The 23,237-nt window shown below is 34.3% G+C and overlaps 1 protein-coding gene across 2 annotated transcripts in view; it reads right to left on the bottom strand.

Annotated features, from left to right (window-relative positions):
• The window catches only part of LOC138714819 (phytanoyl-CoA dioxygenase, peroxisomal-like), a 44,303-nt gene that overhangs the window by 4,002 nt on the left and 17,064 nt on the right, over positions 1-23,237 (bottom strand). For both annotated transcript variants that reach the window (XM_069846981.1, XM_069846980.1), the window contains exons 3-8: positions 21,115-21,275; positions 10,986-11,151; positions 9,110-9,223; positions 7,085-7,234; positions 4,350-4,484; positions 289-426 (exon numbers count right to left, since the gene is read on the bottom strand). In XM_069846981.1, coding sequence (XP_069703082.1) covers positions 289-426; positions 4,350-4,484; positions 7,085-7,234; positions 9,110-9,223; positions 10,986-11,151; positions 21,115-21,275 — 864 coding nt within the window. The remainder of the gene's footprint in view (positions 1-288; positions 427-4,349; positions 4,485-7,084; positions 7,235-9,109; positions 9,224-10,985; positions 11,152-21,114; positions 21,276-23,237) is intronic.

Raw genomic sequence — 23,237 nt, 5'->3', positions numbered from 1 at the left:
TTTTTCGCTGTCTACATTCACTTATAACTTGAATGTGTGGAATGTTAATTTCTAAGTGTGATGTTTAAAAAAAGTAGCAGTTCAAATTATCACGAATTCCGAATTAGCTAGGTTTCACTATAGTTACGACGGTGAAAACTTAGTTAAGTAGAGGACACACCTTGAGAATAAGAGACTGCCTGGCTGTGGAATGATTTATAAGCATAATGTAATGTAAAACATTTAAAAGAATATTTTTGTATGTCAAAGCATATGAATGCAAGTTTAATGAAAGTTACTCAGCTTTACCTCGTAATCCATATCAAATCCCCTTCTGGCAGCTATTTCTTTAACTTCTCTTGCAATATTTTCTTGGGTCGTTCCCTCAATATCAATGTAGTGGCATTCACATGCAGCATAATGGCAAGAGATGGCTTTACGGAATCCCTGATTAAAAGAACAAAAATACAGTGAAACACATGTACCTAGTTCCACTCCTTTAAAGTTGCATCAAATAAGTAGTATAATTTATTTATTTATTTATTTTATTTATTTATTTAGAATATTAACGTGCAAAAACAACAGCACAAGGCCAATTACAGTTTAGCACGATACAAAACAGAAAAAAACAACAAATGATGATAGAATGAATGATAGAAAATGGCAATGAGATGAAATACAAACAATATAATAGTCTACATCAATCATTGATAAATAATAATTATAAAATTATAAATTAGTACAATGAGATAATTGAAATAATGGAATAGTCTACATTAATCAATTGACCAAATGCAAGAAATAAAATGGACAAATAATTATAAAATTAATAACAATGATTAATGGGAAAACATTATTATTATTATTATTATTATTATTATTATTATTATTATTAATGTTATTGTTACTGTTGCTATGTCTATACTCGTGAACTGTATGGCACAGGAATTTGTCGAAACAGGCATTAATTCAGATCGATTTCATGTGGACAGCAGTGTACACACGGTTTGATTTTTTTCTGTGCATAATTTTAATTTCATTAGATACTTTGTAAACAGTGAATGTGAATACGTTTCTGGTTTTCTGGTTCTGTATTGGCTAGTGATATTTATGTATCATGTGATCGTAACCTTCAATTTAAATTTTCATGATAATTAAAAATACTTGTAGTATTATCGGTATTTAATTTATTTATTTGTTTATGAGTAAGCCAATTGACTTCACATGCTCTTATCGTCTGTGTACTTCTAAAGGCATTACTTATGTTTTTTCTGTTGATATTTTCATATTAAAATTTTTACTGTTTGTTTGAGCTTAAAAATTGTTTTTGTAGTTAATTCTGAGATCTGAAAATAATTCAGCGTTCGTCTGCAAAAAGTATAGTATTAAAATCAATCTCTTTTATTATAAAGTTCGTCTATAATTCATTCATTTATAATATTGATTATTAAATTGATTTTAATGATGCTGGTTTGAAAAAGAAAAGGTAATGGGAAGAATGATTATGCACTGTAACTCACCACCAATCAGCTGAACATGGGAGCAGCTGAACGATATCAAAATGTCGGTGAAACACTTATCACACATAGGTACACACGCGAAATGTTTTCATTTACAATGCATGTAATTTTATATATAAAAATGTATGAATCTCTAAATTCTCAACACTAGTTCGAACACTAATTAATATTATGGATTTAAGGTATTGAAAAAAAATAACCTTAATGCTTAGTTTATTTTATTTTTTATTACACCTGTGAATTTTTAAGATTTTAGCGAGGCTAGTGACACTTTTGTTACTGTTTTCTGTCTGTTAGCTTGTTAATTCTGAGTTCAATTGAAGTGATAGCCACACGGAGACAGTCAGAAAGTTACAGGCGGTTCCTCTGTTCTGTTTTTAATCACGGTCATGGTAATACAAAGATACAAAGTTTTAGTTTTTACAAAGACACGTGGTGAAAAAACAAAGAAGAAATTTGACTGCTATTTCATGTAAATTTGAATATTCATTTTTCATTCTTATCCAGAATTTCGAATTACTCATAGATCTAAAGGTACTTTCCAGTCCTTTGTCTGATGAGTGATGATAATTCAAGAAGTAGAAATGTTCAAGATTGTCTATTTATGTTCGACAAAAAGGTTCACAATCCACATGTTTTGTTGCAGTCGACTTGCAGGCAATTTTTATGGCCAATCATAAACAGCGATATTCCCTTTCCCGAATGTTGAAAGACTTATAAGTCTGCAGAATTCTCGATCATTAAAAAATAAGTTGCTTGATCGCTGACATTTGCTACACAGATGCAATTTAGTTAGAGTTTAGAGACGATCAGCATCAGCGCTTTTCGACACAATCATGAAAATTATTCTTCTAAAAGTATTTCCATTATAAAATATTTATTCGCGAAAAATATTTACAAAATTAAAATAATAAATTGTAGGAAAATGTCTTGCAACCCGGTATAATTGATGCCAGAGTCCAGTACCGGGTCACAGCCCGGCGGTTGAGAAACACTGTTCAAAACATGTAATATGAATGAAGTTGATGGAGTCACAAAGTTAGAATAAAAATTAAACAGCCCCATGACAGAGTCAATTAGGAGATCGTATTGGGAAATTTTAATTAAAAAACTGTGTCTTGTGAAGAATTTTACAAGTATGTGTTACAAGAAAACAATTAGTCTCTTCTCTCAAAAGTAAGTGCAGTCGACACCACCAAATACAATAAATTATAGCCACTGCCCTTAAAGATGCCGATTACAACACTTTTAAAGAAGTACATGGTCTCTCCGTCACTGGCAGTACACGGCACATAGATATAATAGCTTTCAAGGAATCTACAAGATCTGGATTCATAATTGATCCCACTGTGCGTTTCGAAACAAATGAGGAACAGTCAGCAGAAGTGGATAAGGAAAAGAAGAATATCTACAATCCTACCATTCTCTATTACCTCCAAAAGTACTGGCTAAAAGAGCTTGAAGTAATCGGGCTTCTGGTTGTAGCAAGAGGTCCGCTACTCTCTTCATGAAAGATGTGTTTAAGAGGCTTGGAATACCTACATCTATTATTCCGATTGTAACCTTAGCTGCATTGAAAGGATTAATTGCTCTCCTGAAGCATCACCTATATTCGAAATCAAACTAACTTCATTAGCATTCTTTACTTTTTTGTAAAACTTAGTTCTCTAAAAGTAGGTATATTTCCACCAATCTCAAAATGTATTTGCAGCCATGTACTTGTAGGAGTTTCATTGTCAAAACAAAATCATTGGTTCAATGAACTTGTATACATATATATGATTAAGTACTCTTTGTCCCTTGTGGCAGCTCACAAATGGTGAGAAGATTTCTAAATTAGTACATAAAACAGCTACTACTAATTAACATATTAATTTACACAATGATAAAATATTTAATTTTGACATTTTTACTTAATAGGCTACTTAATTTATCAAAAGCCCTCCTTTTATTGAGACAATGTCCTCCATTTGAAAATTTTCATATGGTCACGTCTAACTTGGGCAGGATTCTGTCTTTTCTGTGAGAGGCTAAAAATAGAAGTTTGTTAATAGGATATTATGGTGAAATAGTGGTGACAAATGAAGAAAATCATGTTTTTATGTTCTTAATTATATTTTAACCTTCTAGTTTAATAATATGTTTTCATTTCCAATTTTAGAGCCCCTTCATAAAATGTGGCCAAACATACGTTGTATGAGTGGGCTGAGAGAAATGTTTATTTTAATGCTGTTTTCTCCACTTTAACAATTTAAGCAGTTTCTTGAATAAAAAAAGCTCCTTTCACAACAGTTATTGTCAGATTGGTCTGAAACTTCTTACAGAGGTCAATTGAATGCTGATAAAAGAAATTAATTAGCATTTGTATGAAATATTAATATTAAGTTCCTTTGGGGCATATTCATATTGCACTTAGATTAAAATATGTTGCAATGATAAATTCATGAAGTTGAAAAATTTATTTTGATCCTCTATTTAGACTGAGCTCAAGAAGCTTATTCAGTTTTATTTCCTTGACTATTTTCAGTCTTTTGAGCATATATGAACTAAAAGTTTAAAAACTTTATCGCAAGGAACTTTTTTATTGACCTTTATATAAAATATATTAAAAAATATAATTTCAAAACTATTAACCATAATGGCACCAAATTTTGTACAGATCATAGCATTGTAGGCATGCTTATGTCGATTAAATTTGATAAACTTTGGATGAAAATCATAGAAGTTTTAAAAGTCATGTAAGCATCCCCGCATCATATGATGCCAGTTAGCAAAGCTGTGATCGCTACTGATTGAATCTGCTACATGACAGACCTCATATTAGGAAATATTTTTAGGTTAATATCTTACCTTTGTTGTATTTATACCGGAACCGTGTATTAGGATAGGATGAAAGAAAACTGTATCTCCTTTTTCCATGCGAAGTGGTACCAAAGGATGATCTTCATATCCTGTAACTCTATGGAATGCCTTGTTGACACCGTGCTGTAAAGAGAGCAATTTTTCTTACCGATTTGTGCGTAATGTCATATGAATTGTGTTACATAATAGCGCAAATATCATTGGCGTTAACTTCATTTACTGTTGAGTGTTCATCGAATTTAGAGTTACCGTACCAGAAAGATTCTGCAAATTGGTAAAGAAGTGCTGCACTTATGTTATTGACAGGAACTGCATGTATGTTATACCGGGCTTCATTTGTTTGTTCAGGGGGGCTTAGGGTGACATTTTCAACTTCTATATTTTTATCATATCCTCACACAGTTAACATGTGCTGTTTTAAAAAATTTAAACTTCATAGATCAAACAGGTTTTTATTTTTTAATTAATTTTTTTGTATTGCTACATAAAATAATTATTCTTCGTGCATTGCAATTTTTATTTATTTATTTTTTGAACTGAAATATAGTCCGTAGTTACTACAAGATTAGGCAATTAAGAATTGCTGTAAGTTTTGTTGTGTGATTAATATATTTATAGCAATTTTTTTATAGTATAGGTATAGAAGGATGAGTATAAGTACTGTGTCGAGACAAGGACTAGAAAGAAGAGATTGATGCTGATTTTATGAAGTAGTGAGGAACTGAGTATAATTTAATACAAGACATGGAATTTAAAGAAATAAAAACCAATAAAAACAATTTAACAATGTAGCAATTATGCCATATGATGATATCATTTCACTGAAAGTGTTCAAAATGTCCTCTGTTCACTGCCAAACAATGCATGTTGTCAGTGGCGTAGCCAGCGAGTGGGCCAGGTGGGCCCAGGCCCACCCAAAAAAAAAAAAAAGCGAATTTTTGTATTTTTTTTAATGGAAAATACTCAACATTAAAACTAAACCATGGGTCCAGAGCAATAGTTACAGTCGATAGCATTAAGGTAAGAAGTAAAAAATGCGTTCATTTCTTCAAGAGCCAATTTAACTGTGTTGGGTTGGGCCTAAAAACAGGGGCGTATTTTGCGGGCTACCGGGGCTAGCCCAAGGAAATTACGAAAGAAAAAGTTTATAATATAACATAATGTAATAATTTTGTATTATTAGTTTTACCATAGTAATTAAAATTAAAGTAATTGTTAGATATATTTTGTGTAATAATAGGGTCAGCGGTAGCCCAAACCCTTTAACCAGTATATGCCATTGCCTAAAAATTGTCTGGCAGCGATAAAATGAAAGAAGCTGTGGAGGCTACAGAATTGTTCCATGAGCTAGAAAAAATTGACACCTTATTTTATTCGGTATGTTTAGACGATATTCTTGCTCTTGCATATTCATTATTGGAAGCACCTCAGTTTCCAAAAATGGATATTAGTAAATGTTCGTCCTTCATTAAGGCAATGATATAAAACTTTTCAAACCTCTGAAACGAAGAAAAATTCGACAATCATGTCAAGCACAAGGCTTTGTAATCTAGCAATTCTATCCATTGAGAGGAAAGTTGGGATTTGTTGAAGGACCTATCCACAGATTCGTTGCTAAGAAATCTCGACAGCTCCAGTTCACTTTATGAAGTGTTTGTAAAGATATGCTTTGCATGATTGATTATCATAATTTTGCATGTTATTAAATAAGACTTCGAGTTGACAGCAGCGGCATTGTCAAGAGATGGGCCAGGTACTTTCTAAGCCATGCATATCTGTCCTACCCAAAATAATTATTCTGGCTACGCCACTGATGTCTGCCTTGGAAATTGTTTGTTTTCAGCAAAATATGTATATATTTTTTTTATCCAATGCCACCACGTTGTCTTTTCGACATTTCTGGTCTTCTCTCCTGGCCGTGGCTTAGTTAGTAGTTCTGAGGTTGGGGCGCCTGAAAGGCGGAGTTATATTACCCCGATGATGTGATAGGATGATTATGATAATGTAGTGCCAGGAGAGGTCTTAAATCTAAACTTAACCTAAATTCCAGACCATGGACGAACACAGGAATAATCCCTTTTAAGGAAAAATTCCTGTGCTCTAACCGGGAATCGAACCCGGGACCTCATGAACTATAGCCAGAAGCTCTGACCACTAGACCATGAGGCTGGTCTTCAGCAAAATATTGTTCGGTTGATTTGTTGTATCTCATCTTAAGCATCGTTTTAACTCTTCCTGGTCTAGTGATCGGTCTTGGTAGACCCTCCATTTCAAATAATCCTACAGAAAAAAAAAAATGTATTGGGTTGAGAGATGAGATCTTGGATGTCATTCAAGAATGATTGTTATTAATTTTTTTCTTCCTTTTTTTAACTTTTGTCATGGCTTCCTTATTCTCGACAGTGAAAAACGTAACCATTTCTTTTTGTAACGTACACACAAATATTAGGATCATGCATTCGAGACAATGTTTTTAATAAAATAATATTTTATAAATGGTAAAAAAAAAAAATATGCTTTTGTACGTTTTGAGACCTGAAGAACTCAAAATTGAAAGATACAGTGAAGTGATATGTGAGTAAGTTAATGGGCATATCTTCTAAGAAGTTCTTTCATCATAAGAAAAATAAAAGTTTATTCTATAAAGGAAAAAATGAATTGAAAGATGCCATTTTTTAAAATTCTTTAAAGTGAACACCTCTCTTAATAGATGAACTACTTACTTCCCATTTTGGGTAGTCGTGAGGCAGAAGTTCTCCTGTGTGACTCCCGGGAATTACAACCAGGCAACCATTGTCTTCGTTTACCTTCTCCATTGCAGTCCATGCCGCAACAATGCGGTCCGCAGGTCTGAATGAGAAGTAGTGGAGATCCTGTCCAACATTTGAAAGTAGATTTATTCTCAGACTAACCAGTTCTCATTGACATACAAGTATTTATTTATGAAAGACTGGAACAAGACATGTTTATACAGGATGGATTGTAACCTGTGCACCGAAATGAAAGTGGTAATAGATCATGAAGAGAGACTTGAAAAATCGAAATAGGTTTTTCTCTAACATTCACAGTTTTAGAGGAAATCGTTATGTTTTTATGAAGCATTTGGCAACATCACGGCTACTGCAATAACTATTGTCGGACCATCGGATCTGTGCCCCTTCAGCGCTGTCATCGTTCTTGGAAAAGTAAACGCCTGTACTCACTCCATTCCACCCGCTTTCCTCCCACCACGTTCAACAGCAGGCCACGAACCTTGCCGAATAGGGATGTTGCCAAACTTCCGTCAAACGGTGTCTTAAATAACTGGTCCTCCATGCTACAATATTATTATTTCTTTCAATCAAAATACATCTTGTATTTCTACATTTTTTAAACCTAAATCCCATGTCTCGAATCACTTTCCGTAGTTTTTCTCTCCAACCTTGGAAATTATTACTTTTCAGTAATTTCTTCAATGTTGAAACTTCTTTCTGCACGGTATAAAATTCTTGTATCTTTCTTCTTAAAATACATCGGTTCATATTATCTACAATAATTAAAAGTTCCCTTGGTCTGTTCTTCTCTGGTGATCCCAGCTTTTCATCTCCTCCGCAGACTCCCTCTCTCCTGTTTTTCTTTATTAGAAGTTCTGACCTGTCTATATAAATTACATAAAATGTTGTATTATTAGTATTAGTTAAGTAAATAATTTTAATACATAATCAATTGAAATAAAATAAGTCTCACCTGTGATATCAGTTGCTCTTTTCGTTGCCTGATTTATAGAAAACAGATATTGACCTGTTTGTTTCTCTTCATCGCAAAATGCTATTACGTACTTAATAATATTTCTTTCGCCATTCCGTGCTACAATATTCATGTTGAGTTGACAACACTGGACTGCAAGTGCAAATATTGTAAACTGTCCCGCAAGAGGGCCAAAATTGTGAGTAGTAGGGGACAGAGAGGGAGAGAGATAGAAAAGAGAGAGATAGGAATGCAGGGAGAGAAATGAATTACCGAGGCTGAGAAGGAATTAGAGTTCAGTTCGCATATCTTACGGGGGCACAGATCCGATGGTCCGACTATACCAAGCACGGCTTGCACTCTTTACCTTCCCCTCCTCTTCTGCTGTACTCGGTGACGCGTGACAGTGCGCTGCGTTGCAAGATTTATTTGAACGATTTTCGCTGTTATTCAATTTAAATTCATGTCTAAACGATTTGATATGCAAAAAAAAAAAAAAAAAAAAAAAAGATTTAAGACATTAACTGTTGAGATTATTTTTACTTATCTGCTTGTATAGCAATCAGTCATTTCTCTCGGACTCTTACCGCAATAGAGCGCTGCAAACATTGGGCAAAGAGTATATTTTTTCCTGCTTAACAGTGCTACATCGAAGGAAAAGAGTAATAAAAGTTTTGTTACATTTAACATGTAGAATCACTCCTTAAATTTTGGTGCATCGGTCCCCTTCCACTCTGTATTATGTGGGATGTTGCTTGGCAACGAGAATAGACACTCAACTATTCCCTCCAGGTACACGGCATTCAACATTTGAAAAGTTTCCACAGCCTTGCACTTAGTATGGACAGAAATAAAATTTGTTTTTTATTTATCTATCTGCTATGGAGATCTAAATGACTGTGAAGTCAGAGGAGAGCTTCGATATACCTTATTAACGATTTTCTTGTAGGCCTACAGTAGGTCAACGTCTATAAAATAGGCCTATGTTTGTGTTAGAATATGAACTTTTTCAGTTACGGTACCTGATGCAAAGGATGCTTTGAAGTCATTTTTCCTGAATCTGGTGGCTTGTTGATAAGCATAGAATGCATAGCTTTGATGTTGGGTCCAGTGAAACATTCAGCATAATCCAGTACCTGTTAAAAACAATGAAGAAAAGTATTTAATTGGTACTGTTGACTTAAAAATTTAATACACAGTAACTGTAGTCCACATATACAGGGGGATTCACTTATTGAGCTTATTTCCGAAGACATTTTGAGCAAAATACATCAAACAAACATGAGTCCTATTGTCAATATTTTCAGAGTTACACTAATTTGAAGCTGTTTGTAAAAATCCTTTCTTCTTTAGTTTTAAGGGTGAAACAATATTTCAATTAGAGAATTGACTATTGAGAAGTATCATTTCTTTAATTGGATAATCTTCTGAAGCTGAAAATGTGTTGTTAATTTCTTAGTTGCTTTGTACAGATTTTTTTTTTCGATTTTAACTAAAAATTACATTATTCTTACGCACTTTTCACAACAATTATTATAAATCACACCTCATCTAGGGATTTGATTCTTTGCAGTTCAATTTTGCATCCTAATGTATAATCTTTAAGAGTTTACAAAAGTGGCGTGATTTGTAATAATTATTGTAATACGTGTGTAAGAATATTGTGATTTTTTAGTTAAAAATCGAAAAAAAAATTCTCTACAAAGCAACAATGGAATTCACAACAAATTTTTAGCTTCAGAACACTAGCCAATTAAAGAAATGATACTTCTGAACAGTTCATTCTCTATTTGTAATGTTCTTTTACCCTTAACACTAAAGAAAAAAGGTATATTACAAACAACTTCAAATTACAGTAACTCAGAAAATAGGACACTTTTGCTCAAAATGTCTTCCGAAATATGCTCCATAAGTGGCGGTAACTCCTCGTGAATCACTCTGTATATGGAAATGTTATAAATAAGGAAACATTTCGATTTATTTTATCCAGGAATTTGGATATGAATCAAGTACTGCATATACTCTACATATTTTAAAATTTACTTCCAGAGTTTTTATTTTGTGTTACCAGTATTTATTTTGCAACATATTTTTAAACATTTTATTTTATCTGTAACGTATTAAAAAGGACAAAAAGTATAGATTTCTTACAAATTTTGGTAAATAATGTTTTTCCTCATCTGGAAGCTCATTTCTTCTAGTTTTCAAAAATATATAACTTGTACTAATTATCTTAATAATTTCATAATTATTTGGGCATTTATAATATAAGCGCACTATACTTTCTATACCTTACACCATCTTCAGTGTCTGTTTCCTCCTATTTCACATTTTCCGACATTTATTATCCTTCCGACGGACAAAAGTAGACTTCCAATCGTAGAAAAGACTTCATTGAGGTACCAAATTGAAGCTTAAACATGTGGTTATGTTGTGAACTAAAATTATTATTGTCAACCGGTTTTATCCCATAAATATATACACTTATGCATATATATATTTTTTTTATAAAGTGCTTATATAATATGGCATATCTTTTGAATGGTACAAGATACATACTTTTTGGTATGTGACATTCTGTATATATAGGGGATCATTTTCGCGAAAGATGATTTACCCTGAGTTAATTTCTAATGGAGTTAGGTCGGTTCAAAACTTTATTAATTTTTTTCCAAAAACATTTTTGCTTTGGGCCCTCAAATTCGATTTCCAAGTTTGAATTATATAAATTGCTTTGTTTACCCCAAAGAATCATGTCACCAAAGTTTGATAGACAGTAAGGGAAAAATGCGGATTTTTATCCTAAGAATCGATGAATATCTCTTCAAGAATTATTTTTCTCGCTCTCTGCTTTTATGGGGAGGAAGAGAGAGAGAGTACAAATGTCAGATAACATACCTTCGGATGCAAAATAAATTTGCATAAAACTTCATCCCAAACAAAATCTTGTAGCTTGTAATATAGTAATTCGCCTTTAACACCCGTGTTTTTCAAAGATACATCTTTCATGAGAGTCATGTTTCCTTTTGGGATTCTGCCTTCACACACATCTACAAATCTTTGACTGAAAAAAAAAATATAAATGACCATTATGTAACATACACTTTACTTAGAAACAAGAGGTCTTACTTACTTACAAATGGCTTTTAAGGAACCCGGAGGTTCATTGCCGCCCTCACATAAGCCCGCCATCGGTCCCTATCCTGTGCAAGATTAATCCAGTCTCTATCATCATATCCCACCTCCCTCAAATCCATTTTAATATTATCCTCCCATCTACGTCTCGGCCTCCCTAAAGGTCTTTTTCCCTCCGGTCTCCCAACTAACACTCTATATGCATTTCTGGATTCGCCCATACGCGCTACATGCCCTGCCCATCTCAAACGTCTGGATTTAATGTTCCTAATTATGTCAGGTGAAGAATACAATGCGTGCAGTTCTGCGTTGTGTAACTTTCTCCATTCTCCTGTAACTTCATCCGCTTAGCCCCAAATATTTTCCTAAGCACCTTATTCTCAAACACCCTTAACCTATGTTCCTCTCTCAGAGTGAGAGTCCAAGTTTCACAACCATACAGAACAACTGATAATATAACTGTTTTATAAATTCTAACTTTCAGATTTTTTGACAGCAGACTAGATGATAAAATCTACTCAACCGAATAATAACAGGCATTTCCCATATTTATTCTGCGTTTAATTTCCTCCCGAGTTTCATTTATATTTGTTACTGTTGCTCCAAGATATCTGAATTTTTCCACCCCTTCGAAGGATAAATCTCCAATTTTTATATTTCCATTTCGTACAATATTCTGGTCACGAGACATAATCATATACTTTGTCTTTTCGGGATTTACTTCCAAACCGATCGCTTTACTTGCTTCAAGTAAAATTTCCGTGTTTTCCCTAATCGTTTGTGGATTTTCTCCTAACATATTCACGTCATCCGCATAGACAAGAAGCTGATGTTACCCGTTCAATTCCAAATCCTGCCTGTTATCCTGAACTTTCCTAATGGCATATTCTAAAGCGAAGTTAAAAAGTAAAGGTGATAGTGCATCTCCCTGCTTTAGCCCGCAGTGAATTGGAAAAGCATCAGATAGAAACTGATCTATACGGATTCTGCTCTATGTTTCACTGAGACACATTTTAATTAATCGAACTAGTTTCTTGGGAATACCAGATTCAATTAGAATATCATATAATACTTCCCTCTTAACCGAGTCATATGCCTTTTTGAAATCTATGAATAACTGATGTACTGTACCCTTATACTCCCATTTTTTCTCTATTATCTGTCGAATACAAAAAATCTGATCAATAGTCGATCTATTACGCCTAAAACCGCACTGATGATCCCCAATAATTAATCATATTAATATAGACGAGTGTCTGGAAACTTCAGCTTACTTTGTTTGTTAATATGGTTTGAAGGAAAATATGAAAATGAGGATCAACACCACATTTTCCCGATACTCTGTACTGAGATCTGTTTTAGATCTTCGATAGTGGATACTGCAACTTCAGATGTGAGTGCGTTTGTTTGAAAATTTTTTTGTTACAATTTTCTCCATTCTTTCGGTAGTTTCATATTCGGAAAAACAAAGCGATTGTATTTTATTGCTTGTCGTCTGCGCTCATATTCCGCCTTATCGGGCACATCTTATTAAACTAACAGATAAGGAATTTCCAGCTTTAAATAAATGACTTTTTCTGGAGAATACCCTGCCAATTTTAGTTGCTTGAGGCCTATTGTATGAAAGACACTAGTGGAAAGTAACAGTTTACCATTATATGGATGACAAATGACAAATGACATGTCTTAGTAATTTCTGTTACGTAACACAGTTTTACTAATTTGTCATGGCTAGCATATTTTACAGGTGAAAGGCAGACATATTGACAAGTTTTAAAATATTTGCTAAAAACGTAGTGTTATAATTTCATTTCTTAAACACCAAACTAAAAATACTTAAAGCTAATGCTAATATATGCTTCAACAAACAATGTTTAGTAAACAGGGTGACACCTAAATATGCGACATTAAAAAACAAACCTTATTCATACCCAGCGCGAAGATCTAACAAACAATATCAGCTATTACGCATAAGAAACGAAATTGAGTTTTTGCACAAAAAGAAAGATTTTTAAACAAGAAACTATATGAAACCCACTTGCATTTAGGAACCTATTTTGAACAATCATGGAATTTAGCCTACATGAGTAGTACCGAGAGGATTAATAATATAATGAAAGCCAAATATGACACTCTACAGAAAAAAACTAGATTCATTGATGAGTTGCTATCCACAACAACATGCTAATAATAATACACCCATAACACAAGATAATAGAATAGTAAACTTAACAAACCTTCAGTTGAACAACCAAGAAACTGATATCCTGAAAAATGAATACAAACAAAATTTTCCCTCAAATTGTATACACAATGTAATAGACACGCTCGCAATAGAAACCCAGCATATAATTTCACATAGTGACCATGAAAATAATAGTAATATGCGTTACAAGAGCGGTATGTTGAAGTTTTCATGTTCGAGGAAAAGTTTGAAAAAGCGAAACGTAGTTGAGCTTTTTTAATTTCCGAGAATTGAAAGAAAACATACCGCTTGTGTATCGTACATTATTTTGTGCGAAGATCGTTTATTACATACCTGAAAGAGGAATTTCTAATTAGTTGCAATGAAATCTCCATCTTGGTTTCTGTTCAATGACTGCAAATTTGCAAAACAAAAATATCTATCTTCAACATTGTTGCTTTAAAATGTTTTCTGTGTTTACTATACTCCAGCAGGCCGTGATATACGTCTGTCTTTTTTTTTCCCCAGTCTATAAATGCGAACTTAAAACAAACGGTAAGGTTATGTAATGATTTATTTTTCATTTTAATATTTTAACAATATTATTTATATAACATATTGCAGTAATAACATATGCATCTGGAATCTTATGATGAAAGAGTAATGGAACGGAGAAAAATACTCTTCGGCGCCGGGATTTGAACCCGGGTTTTCAGCTCTACGTGCTGATGCTTTACCCACTAAGCCACACCGGATACCACCCCGGCGTCGGACAGAATCGTCTCAGATTAAGCTCCAACTCTTGGGTTCCCTCTAGTGGCCGCCCTCTGCACTACGTCATAGATGTCTATGAACGTAGGACCGAAGTCCACACATGTGCTGAGGTGCACTCGATATGAGTGACTAGTTGGCCGGGATCCGACGGAGTAAGCGCCGTCTTAAATCACGAAGTGATTTACGCATATCATATATATTATTTTAATGTACCGAAGTACATATGATATTTCCATGCAGATATTCTGCGTCATCATATGATGAAAGAGTAATGGAACGGAGAAAAATTCTCTCCGGCGCCGGGATTTGAACCCGGGTTTTCAGCTCTACGTGCTGATGCTTTATCCACTAAGCCACACCGGATACCACCCCGGCGTCGGACAGAATCGTCTCAGATTAAGCTCCAACTCTTGGGTTCCCTCTAGTGGCCGCCCTCTGCACTACGTCATAGATGTCTATGAACGTAGGACCGAAGTCCACACATGTGCTGAGGTGCACTCGATATGAGTGACTAGTTGGCCGGGATCCGACGGAGTAAGCGCCGTCTTAAATTACGAAGTGATTTACGCATATCATATATATTATTTTAATGTACCGTTCCATTACTCTTTCATCATATGATGACGCAGAATATCTGCATGGAAATATCATATGTACTTCGGTACATTAAAATAATATATCTGGAATCTTGTTGATTTTTTCACGGCTTCCTTAATGTTACTTGCATCACGAATGCAGTAACTTTAGTGGAGTTGTAGAGTATACTTAATTTTTGCAAATATTTAAGAACAATAATTAAGAGTGCAATTTAGGTGAAATTGCAGTGGTAAGTTTCCAATTTATAATTATTACTATATCGAACGTCTCTAAAAATAATATGTTAAAAGCCTAAAGCAGTAAAATCAATATGTCACTTAAGCGGTAAGATGAGGGAAATTGTTATGTGTGTTAGCTTGGGAATACTGAATGTGGAATTTTACATTTTCCGCGGATTGGTTTTGTGCGGAAACCAAGGAAATACGCACGATCTCGCACAAACAATTCTTGCAATACAGCTCGGCGAAAATAATTGAAAATTACATTGCTGATCCCAATACCAAAAAAGATTTCAAAACAGCTAAAACACGTGACAACATAATAAAGAATCTTAAACAAATAGGTTTTGGATGTGTGTTTTAATTCATTACGAAGTGACAGTGTATAATCAATAGCTGTATGAACACTGTGATCCATAAGTTCATTTAAATAGCACACAACGATTACGTCGCTTTTACTCATGTTTCACCATTGTGGCATATATTAAGCATGAACAAAGACAAAGTTTAATATCTGAAGATGGCATAAATATGCCGAAAACGTTCATCTATACTAATAATAAATCTGTAGCCAAAATTTTTTCTGGTAATTTTCCATTTTCCAAAAATAATTGGTGTTAACATGTATAATTAACCATCCTGAAACCGAAAATCGCTTTTTTGAAATTTTTGTTTGTATGTCTGTCTGTCTGGATGTTTGTTACCTTTTCACGCGATAATGGCTGAACCGATTTATATTGAAATTGGAATGTAAATTAAGTTCGTTGTAACTTAGATTTTAGGCTATATGGCATTCAAAATACTTTATTTAAAAGGGGGGTTATATGGGGGCCTGTATTAAATAAATTGAAATATCTCGCTTATTATTGATTTTTGTGAAAAATGTTACATAACAAAAGTTTCTTTAAAAATAATTTTCGATAAGTTTTATTCTATACAAAATTTTGATGGGACTGATATTTAATGAGATAAATGAGTTTTAAAATTACAATGACAACGACATCTTAAGGCGCTGTACTGAAATAAAAACAAAGGACTTTGTCTAAAAGGGGCCTTGGACAACAACAATCGAAAGCTATTAAACATAGCCTACAGAGAATATTTCTGTGTTTGTATGAAGTAATATCGGAAGCTAATTAATTAATTATTATTTCACCATTGGAAAGTGTAGTTTCTCTAGATGGACATAATTCTACAATGTTATTACAGTAACTTCTGAAACATATAGCAAGTAATATAAAGTATACACATAAAACTAAATGATATGTCAATCTTCATTAAACTATGAAGAAACATGTTAAAGAAATTGTCATTGCACCAAATGATTGCTCTCTGGACCAAAATGACCGCATTTTAATTATTTAAATACAATTTAAATTAAGTAACATATTAAACGATTTATCCTTCTATCAAACACGAATGTTCCCTGGATCAAACGTCCTATTTTAATTATGTAATTACTTTATATTTATTTCTAACAGGTGCAGCGGAGCGCACGGATACGGCTAGTGATGAATAAATTGTAACATATTATATTATATTAATAGATAAGCATCAGACGGTCCCATTCGAGCCAAAACCTATTGTAGTGTTATAAGGTTAAAATCAGTTTTAAGTAGTATTTAATTTTGCATTAATTTAATTACGAAAGAAGACGGACACTCGTATTCTATGACGCATACAAAATACAGGGTTGTTTCCGATCTCTGATAATGAATTTGAATGACATCATATGCGTCAGGAATCACACGGATAACTGAATTGCGGCGAGAGGTGACAGACCAGTAGTGAGTGATTTCATAATCAGAGTGCACGGTGTATCACAGTAGCAATGCCCAAGAAAATCGAGCCAAGTACATAACAAACCTTTCTGATGCCAAGTACAGTTACGTGAAAATCATAGGAGCCTGCAAAAAAACATGGTTTCGCTATTTCCAAGAAATACAGGGACATCATTTTATTTTTACTTCAATTTTTATTGTACCTGAGTTTTTGAATGTACTTCACTCCCACCCCTTCTACTAGTAAACTTCCAACCGTTCACGACACAGAGCCGAGGGCGCATAAGCAGTACTGAATTAGTGAGTATAGTACGTTCCAGAAATATGTTCGCGTTTTCCAGTGACGAAAGAGCTTTCAATATTGAATCATATTTTCGTACAGGTACTGTCGTCCGTTTGCCTACGTCGCATCCCGGTTTCCCCCACCTGCTTCTGTTCGCCCCTCTGTTAAGTCTAGTAGCTGGGCTGTCTTAGCTCTTTTCTGAAAACATTATTTCTGTTAGGAATTGGACGTCTACGTAATATTATACAAGTGTTTAAAATAACTTAAATAAAAGGGCCTCCTTAAGTAATTAACTGTCACGTGATCCCCCCCCCCCACTTTCTACGACCCTGCGACAAAACCACTTGAACGGACAGTAGATAGCATTTCTGAGTAATTTTATCTTTTCGGATAAGTGAAGATTGAATTTACAGTACGTAAGGTACTCTTTTATAGAGTAGGTACAGAATTATTTCAACATGAGTTACTCGTACGAAGGACGAAACTGGTAATTGGAATTAGGTACAATAGTCTATAGTGCGATAATATGCACAAAAGAACTGAAGCCTGTATCGAAATGAACGGCCACCATAAAAAAAATGTGTTTAAATATTAATATTATGATTATTTTTCAATTTAACTTCATTCTCTATATTGAATATATAATGTGCTGTAACAGTACAATATACACTGCATAATTAATACGTCCGAATGGATAGCTCAATTCGTGTGTAAAAACACTAAGTGTTAATACAGTACTGTATTTTGATTAAACAAAAACCTAATGAAAATTATCAAACTCAAAATTGCAATATTTCCTAGTTTACATAAATGGATGAACTACTTTTCTTCCCTCCTATACCTAGTAAAGTGATTTGTATTTTACGCCAGTAACATCGAACTGCAGTCGTGGAAGTGGGGTAGCAAACGGTGTTTCCTGATTCAATCGTTAATAGAAAGGTATAGCCAGGTTAATATTAAAAATGTTAGTAAAAATAAAATGATGTCCCTGTACATCTTGTGTGTACCTAATAAGACTGGCAAAGCTCGGATGGGATTAATTCCAGAGTGGAAAAAGCAAGCAAATCCACACCCCGTCACAAGTCGCCGCACCCCATGATATGATACAAATTAATTCCATTCGAGATTTACCAATCTTATTAAGTACATAGAAGATGCCTTTCTTGGAAATAATGAAACCTCGTTTATTGTAGGCTTCTTTTATTTTCACTTAATTGTACTTGGCATTGGAAAGGATCATAATATACCCTCTAAAAATGCTCGATTTTCTTGGGAATTACTGCTGTGAGTCGCCGTGCACTCTATGAGCTCACTCACTACTGGTCTGTCACCTCGCGCTGCAGTTCAGCTGTCGTGTGATTCCTGACACACGATGCTCAATTCGTTATCAGAGATCGGAAACAACCCTCTATCCAATATTTATTGGAGGGTATCGTGCCGAAGGACGCATCAACAAAACTGCAATTTTACAGTAGAGCCATAAAAGATAGATAGATAGATAGATAGATAGATAGATAGATAGATAGATAGATAGATAGATAGATAGATAGATAGATAGATAGATAGATAGATAGATAGATAGATAGATAGATAGATAGATAGATAGATAGATAGATAGATAGATAGATAGATAGATAGATAGAGAGACAGACAGACAGACAGATAGACGTGGATCCGAAACTTGGATCCTTGGATTGTAACCTATCTACTTGCTCATGTAACGCTTTGAGTATATCCTCACAAGTTAAATATTTAGGCATTATTATTGACCAACATTTAAAATGGGACAAGCATATCTCCTTCCTGTGTAACAGATTGCGTAAAACAATCCACAAATTTTCCATTCTACGCTCTTATTTACCTGTTTATGTTCTGCGTACTGTGTACTTAGCTCTGTTTCAATCAATAATTCAGTATGGTGTTTTAGGTTGGGGAGGAATAGCAAAATCGATTCTCCATCCTTTAAATTTGCTCCAAAAAAGAATTATCAAAATTTTATATATAAACCTTTTGATTACCCAACAAAATTAATTTTTCAGGAATTTGGTGTATCAAATCTAGAACACATTTATAAACAAACATTGCTGATTTACTTCCATAAAAACTACAATAAATTTAAATTTGATCCTCACGAATACCATACGAGACAAAATTACAGTTTCTTTCTAAATACTCCGAAATGCCACACAACTGCTGGATTAAAACACAGCAGAAATTTTGGACCCAAAATATATAATGAATTAATTCGAGCTTACCCTGAGCTAAGTACATTTAACACACATAGATTTAAGAAACAAATCAGATTAATTATTTAATTGTTTAAGCTAAATGAGTTAAAAATTGATACCGAAAATCCGGATAATCTGAAAACGTTACTGACATAAAAAAGATAGTTTACGTACATGTTACTGCACTTCACAGAACGAATACCTGTGCTATAATCAATTCTTCAGTACATAATGCGTCATGAAACGAACGTATTTGCGTGTTGGAAGTGTGTTTTTTTTTCATAGACACACTTAATAAAATAGTTAATAAATTTTACAGAATCAGTCCGGATAAACTGGAAAACTGGATTAACGAGATCTGCATTAAAAGGGTTTTAGTTTATTATAATACTAGTAACTATATTTAGACCGGTTAGTAGAAGTGAAAAATGGTGAATTATGTACAATATAGAGCTCTACGAACTTTATGAAAACGCCGGATATAATAACTTACAAAAACTCACGACGATTGTAATGTGCCGGACATGCATCAGGGTCAGATGATCATCTACACATCAAACAATTCTAATTGCAACAGTTGAGAACAAAGGAGTGAAAGGAAGAGCTAATATCAGATAGGGAAAAATGAATGAATAAATAAATGAATGAATGTACAAAATTCCTGACTAAATCCAATTGGAGACTCTTAGCAAATCACGAGAAGCTGTCCGTAGCTTTAGAGAAATACTATGGTCCGAGAAAAGGGCAGTTGTGCTGCTGCTGCTGTTGTTGTTGATGATGATGATGATGATGATGATGATGATGATGATATACTAAAATAAGACAAGCGGAGGCTTTGCGACGGTATACCTTCAACTGTAGTGCCATGTATACATGTGAGTTAAGAGGAAACCACAATTTAAGTCACACAGAGTTAGTGTGCACTCACTGCTGGTTGCTTGACGGTTGTCAGCCCACTTTGAGGTCTGAGGACATAGAGGGAAAAGTTGGAGCGGTGTCGGGTAGAGTTCCCGGGTAGCTCAGTTGGTAGAGCGTTGGTACGTTTAACCAAATGTCCCGGCTTCGATACCCGGCCCCGGAACAATTTTTCCCTCAAAATTATTCAAATCAACTTTACAGGGAGCAGGGAGTTATACCTGAAAGCTTGATTTGCATAATACACGTCACTGTTCGTTAACAGAAAATCACAATTTAAGTCGCACAGATTTAGTGTGCACTCACTGTTGGTTACTTGACGGTTGTCAGCCCACTTTGAGGTCTGTGGATATAGAGGAAAAAGTTGGATCGGTGTCGGATAGATTTCCCGGGTAGCTCAGTTGGTAGAGCGTTGGTACGTTTAACCAAAGGTCCCGGGTTCGATACCCGGCCCCGGAACAATTTTTCCCTCAAAATTATTCCAATCAACTTTACAGGGAATTATATCTGAAAGCTTGATTTGCAACATCTAAGTTATTTAGCGTCTGAATGAAATGGTGACAATGCCGGTGAAATGAGTCCGATGTCCAGCACCGAAAGTTACCCAGCATTTGCTCGTATTGGGTTGAGGGAAAACCCTGGAAAAAACCTCAACCAGGTAACTTGCCCCGACCGGGATTCGAACCCGGGCCACCTGGTTTCGCGGCCAGACGCGCTGACCGTTACTGCACAGGTGTGGACTACATTATTAATTAACACAATTCAAATATATATGTAGTTTTAATAAATGCGAGCTGAACGAGACATGAATATAAATTAAGAACAGGACACAAGAAAATTACAAAAATGTGAAAAAGTGAACAACTCAAGTTTTTCTTTTCATAAATGCGAGAATAAACAAATACATTTACCGGAATTCTTCTATTAAGTCGTCTTCAACCAGCTTCGGGATGACGATGTAACCGTTTTCTTCATAGAATGCTCTCTGGCTTTTGCTGAGAAGTGGATTATTTAAAGTGAACCTGAAATGTTCTCTGGATGGATAAGTTTCTGCAGAAACTGTCTCAGTGCTCTGATACGGTTTTAAGGAATCAAAGAAAGAAAACACTTGGTGCATTGTTAGATAAATATTGCCAAGTATGTTACACACAATAGTGATATGTTTTATACAGTCATTTAACTGAAACTGATGGATTACTAGATCTGTTAAAGGTTTGATATCAGACTGATACACCGTGATATGGTGTGAAAAGGATATTTGGCCTTCTGTAACAAAGACAACACGGGAGATTACATTGACTATTACACTCTTACTACGTCATACTACTTTTGACCAATAAACCGGTGCGAAAGGACGTATTTCAACCAATCATGGCTGCTTATCGCAAAATTTTATCGCGTCCCTAGCATTTGTTAAATTTTATCGCGTCCCTAGCATTTGTTAAATTTTATCGCGTCCCTAGCATTTGTTAAATTTTATCGCGTCCCTAGCATTTGTTTAATTTTATCGCGTCCCTAGCATTTGTTAAATTTTATCGCGTCCCTAGCATTTGTTTAATTTTATCGCGTCCCTAGCATTTGTTTCTTTGTTTGCCAACATTTGAAACTGCGCTGGTCTGGACGTCAAAAATATATATACAATTACAAACCACTCCAGTCGATGCACAGCAGTTTCAAATATGACTCGCATTGGCATTCAAGAACAAGAATTAATAAAAATCACTGATCATACCTATGCATGTTCTGAAATCCGATTTACAAATAAATGAAGAGCACCATTCGGAAATCCTGAATAAGTTGAATACACCATGTAGGCCTAAATCAACGATTTCCACTTCTATTATGCACACGTCCAATATAACATCAATTGAACCACCAACCACATTCAAATTTGAAAATTGTACATTCAATAATTATTCCTTTTAAAATTATTCATGTTTATTTTTTATGTCATCGTCGTTAATTAAAACTTTCCTAACACTTGTGTATATTAGTTAGGTTATGTTATAGATGTTATAAAGATGTCAGTAGAATAACAGCAAGTGAGATGAGGTTTATGAGAGCAACAGCTGGATATACTCGCTGGGATCATAAAAAAAATGAGGACCTAATGCAAGAACTTCAAATAGAACCCATTATGCAGTTCATCAGCAAATATCAACTTCAGTGGAAGGGTCATCTCGAACGAATGAATCGATGCAGAATTCCAAAAGCACTGCTTCATTACCATCCATATGGCAAAAGATCTCTAGGCCGTCCAAAGAAGAGATGGACTGAAAATTCTAGTTTGAGACCGTAACAGGCCACTTGGCCTAATACTTGTTAGGAAGATGATGATGATGATGATAATGTTATAGCTTCTGCTATGAGAGGATAAAAAGAACTTCTGCTATATGATATTATGGATAGTCACGTATCAGAGATTGTTTAATATTAAGATTTATTGAATAGTAATCATTAGTGTGCCTGTATAAAGACACTACTGCCATCTAGCATGCATCTAGCGTAATATTTGTAATGTTGAGATGGTACAATAATACATTTGAAGACAGTTGTATTTTCGTAAGTCAATTAATATTTTATTGTATTGGAGTACTTCGTTACTTCTAATCTTTATATACTTTCTTCTAATCGTGTAATAGTCAATTAAATCCCACTCGAGTTTTGATTTTCTTTAGATAAATCAAAACGTCTAGTGAGATTACTGTTGATAACAAAACAACATCCATGCTATTAATGTAGATGGAGTTGAAACGCACAACCACGGCGTTCAAGCAATGTTAAAGCGAATTATTAGATAATTATGTATTATTATTTTAAAAAATTGCTGAAATTTGACTACAGTTGGAATAAAGTATAAGTGGACTCAAATATAGCGGTATATCAATAAAAAAATATTGTGTAAACAGAAAATTAAATGTAATGTACGAGTATTTGTAGTTAAAGTTTGACAACTTCAAGTGAAACCCCGTAAAACACGCCAACTTCTAGAATCTCTCTCTCTCTTTCTTTCTTCTCTCTCCCTCGCTCCTCG

The sequence above is a fragment of the Periplaneta americana genome, chromosome 15 (assembly GCF_040183065.1).
Source record: "Periplaneta americana isolate PAMFEO1 chromosome 15, P.americana_PAMFEO1_priV1, whole genome shotgun sequence".
Classification (NCBI taxonomy): domain Eukaryota; kingdom Metazoa; phylum Arthropoda; class Insecta; order Blattodea; family Blattidae; genus Periplaneta; species Periplaneta americana.
The sequence above is the reverse complement of the archived record's forward strand: the minus strand, read 5'-3'. Positions and strand labels throughout refer to the sequence as shown.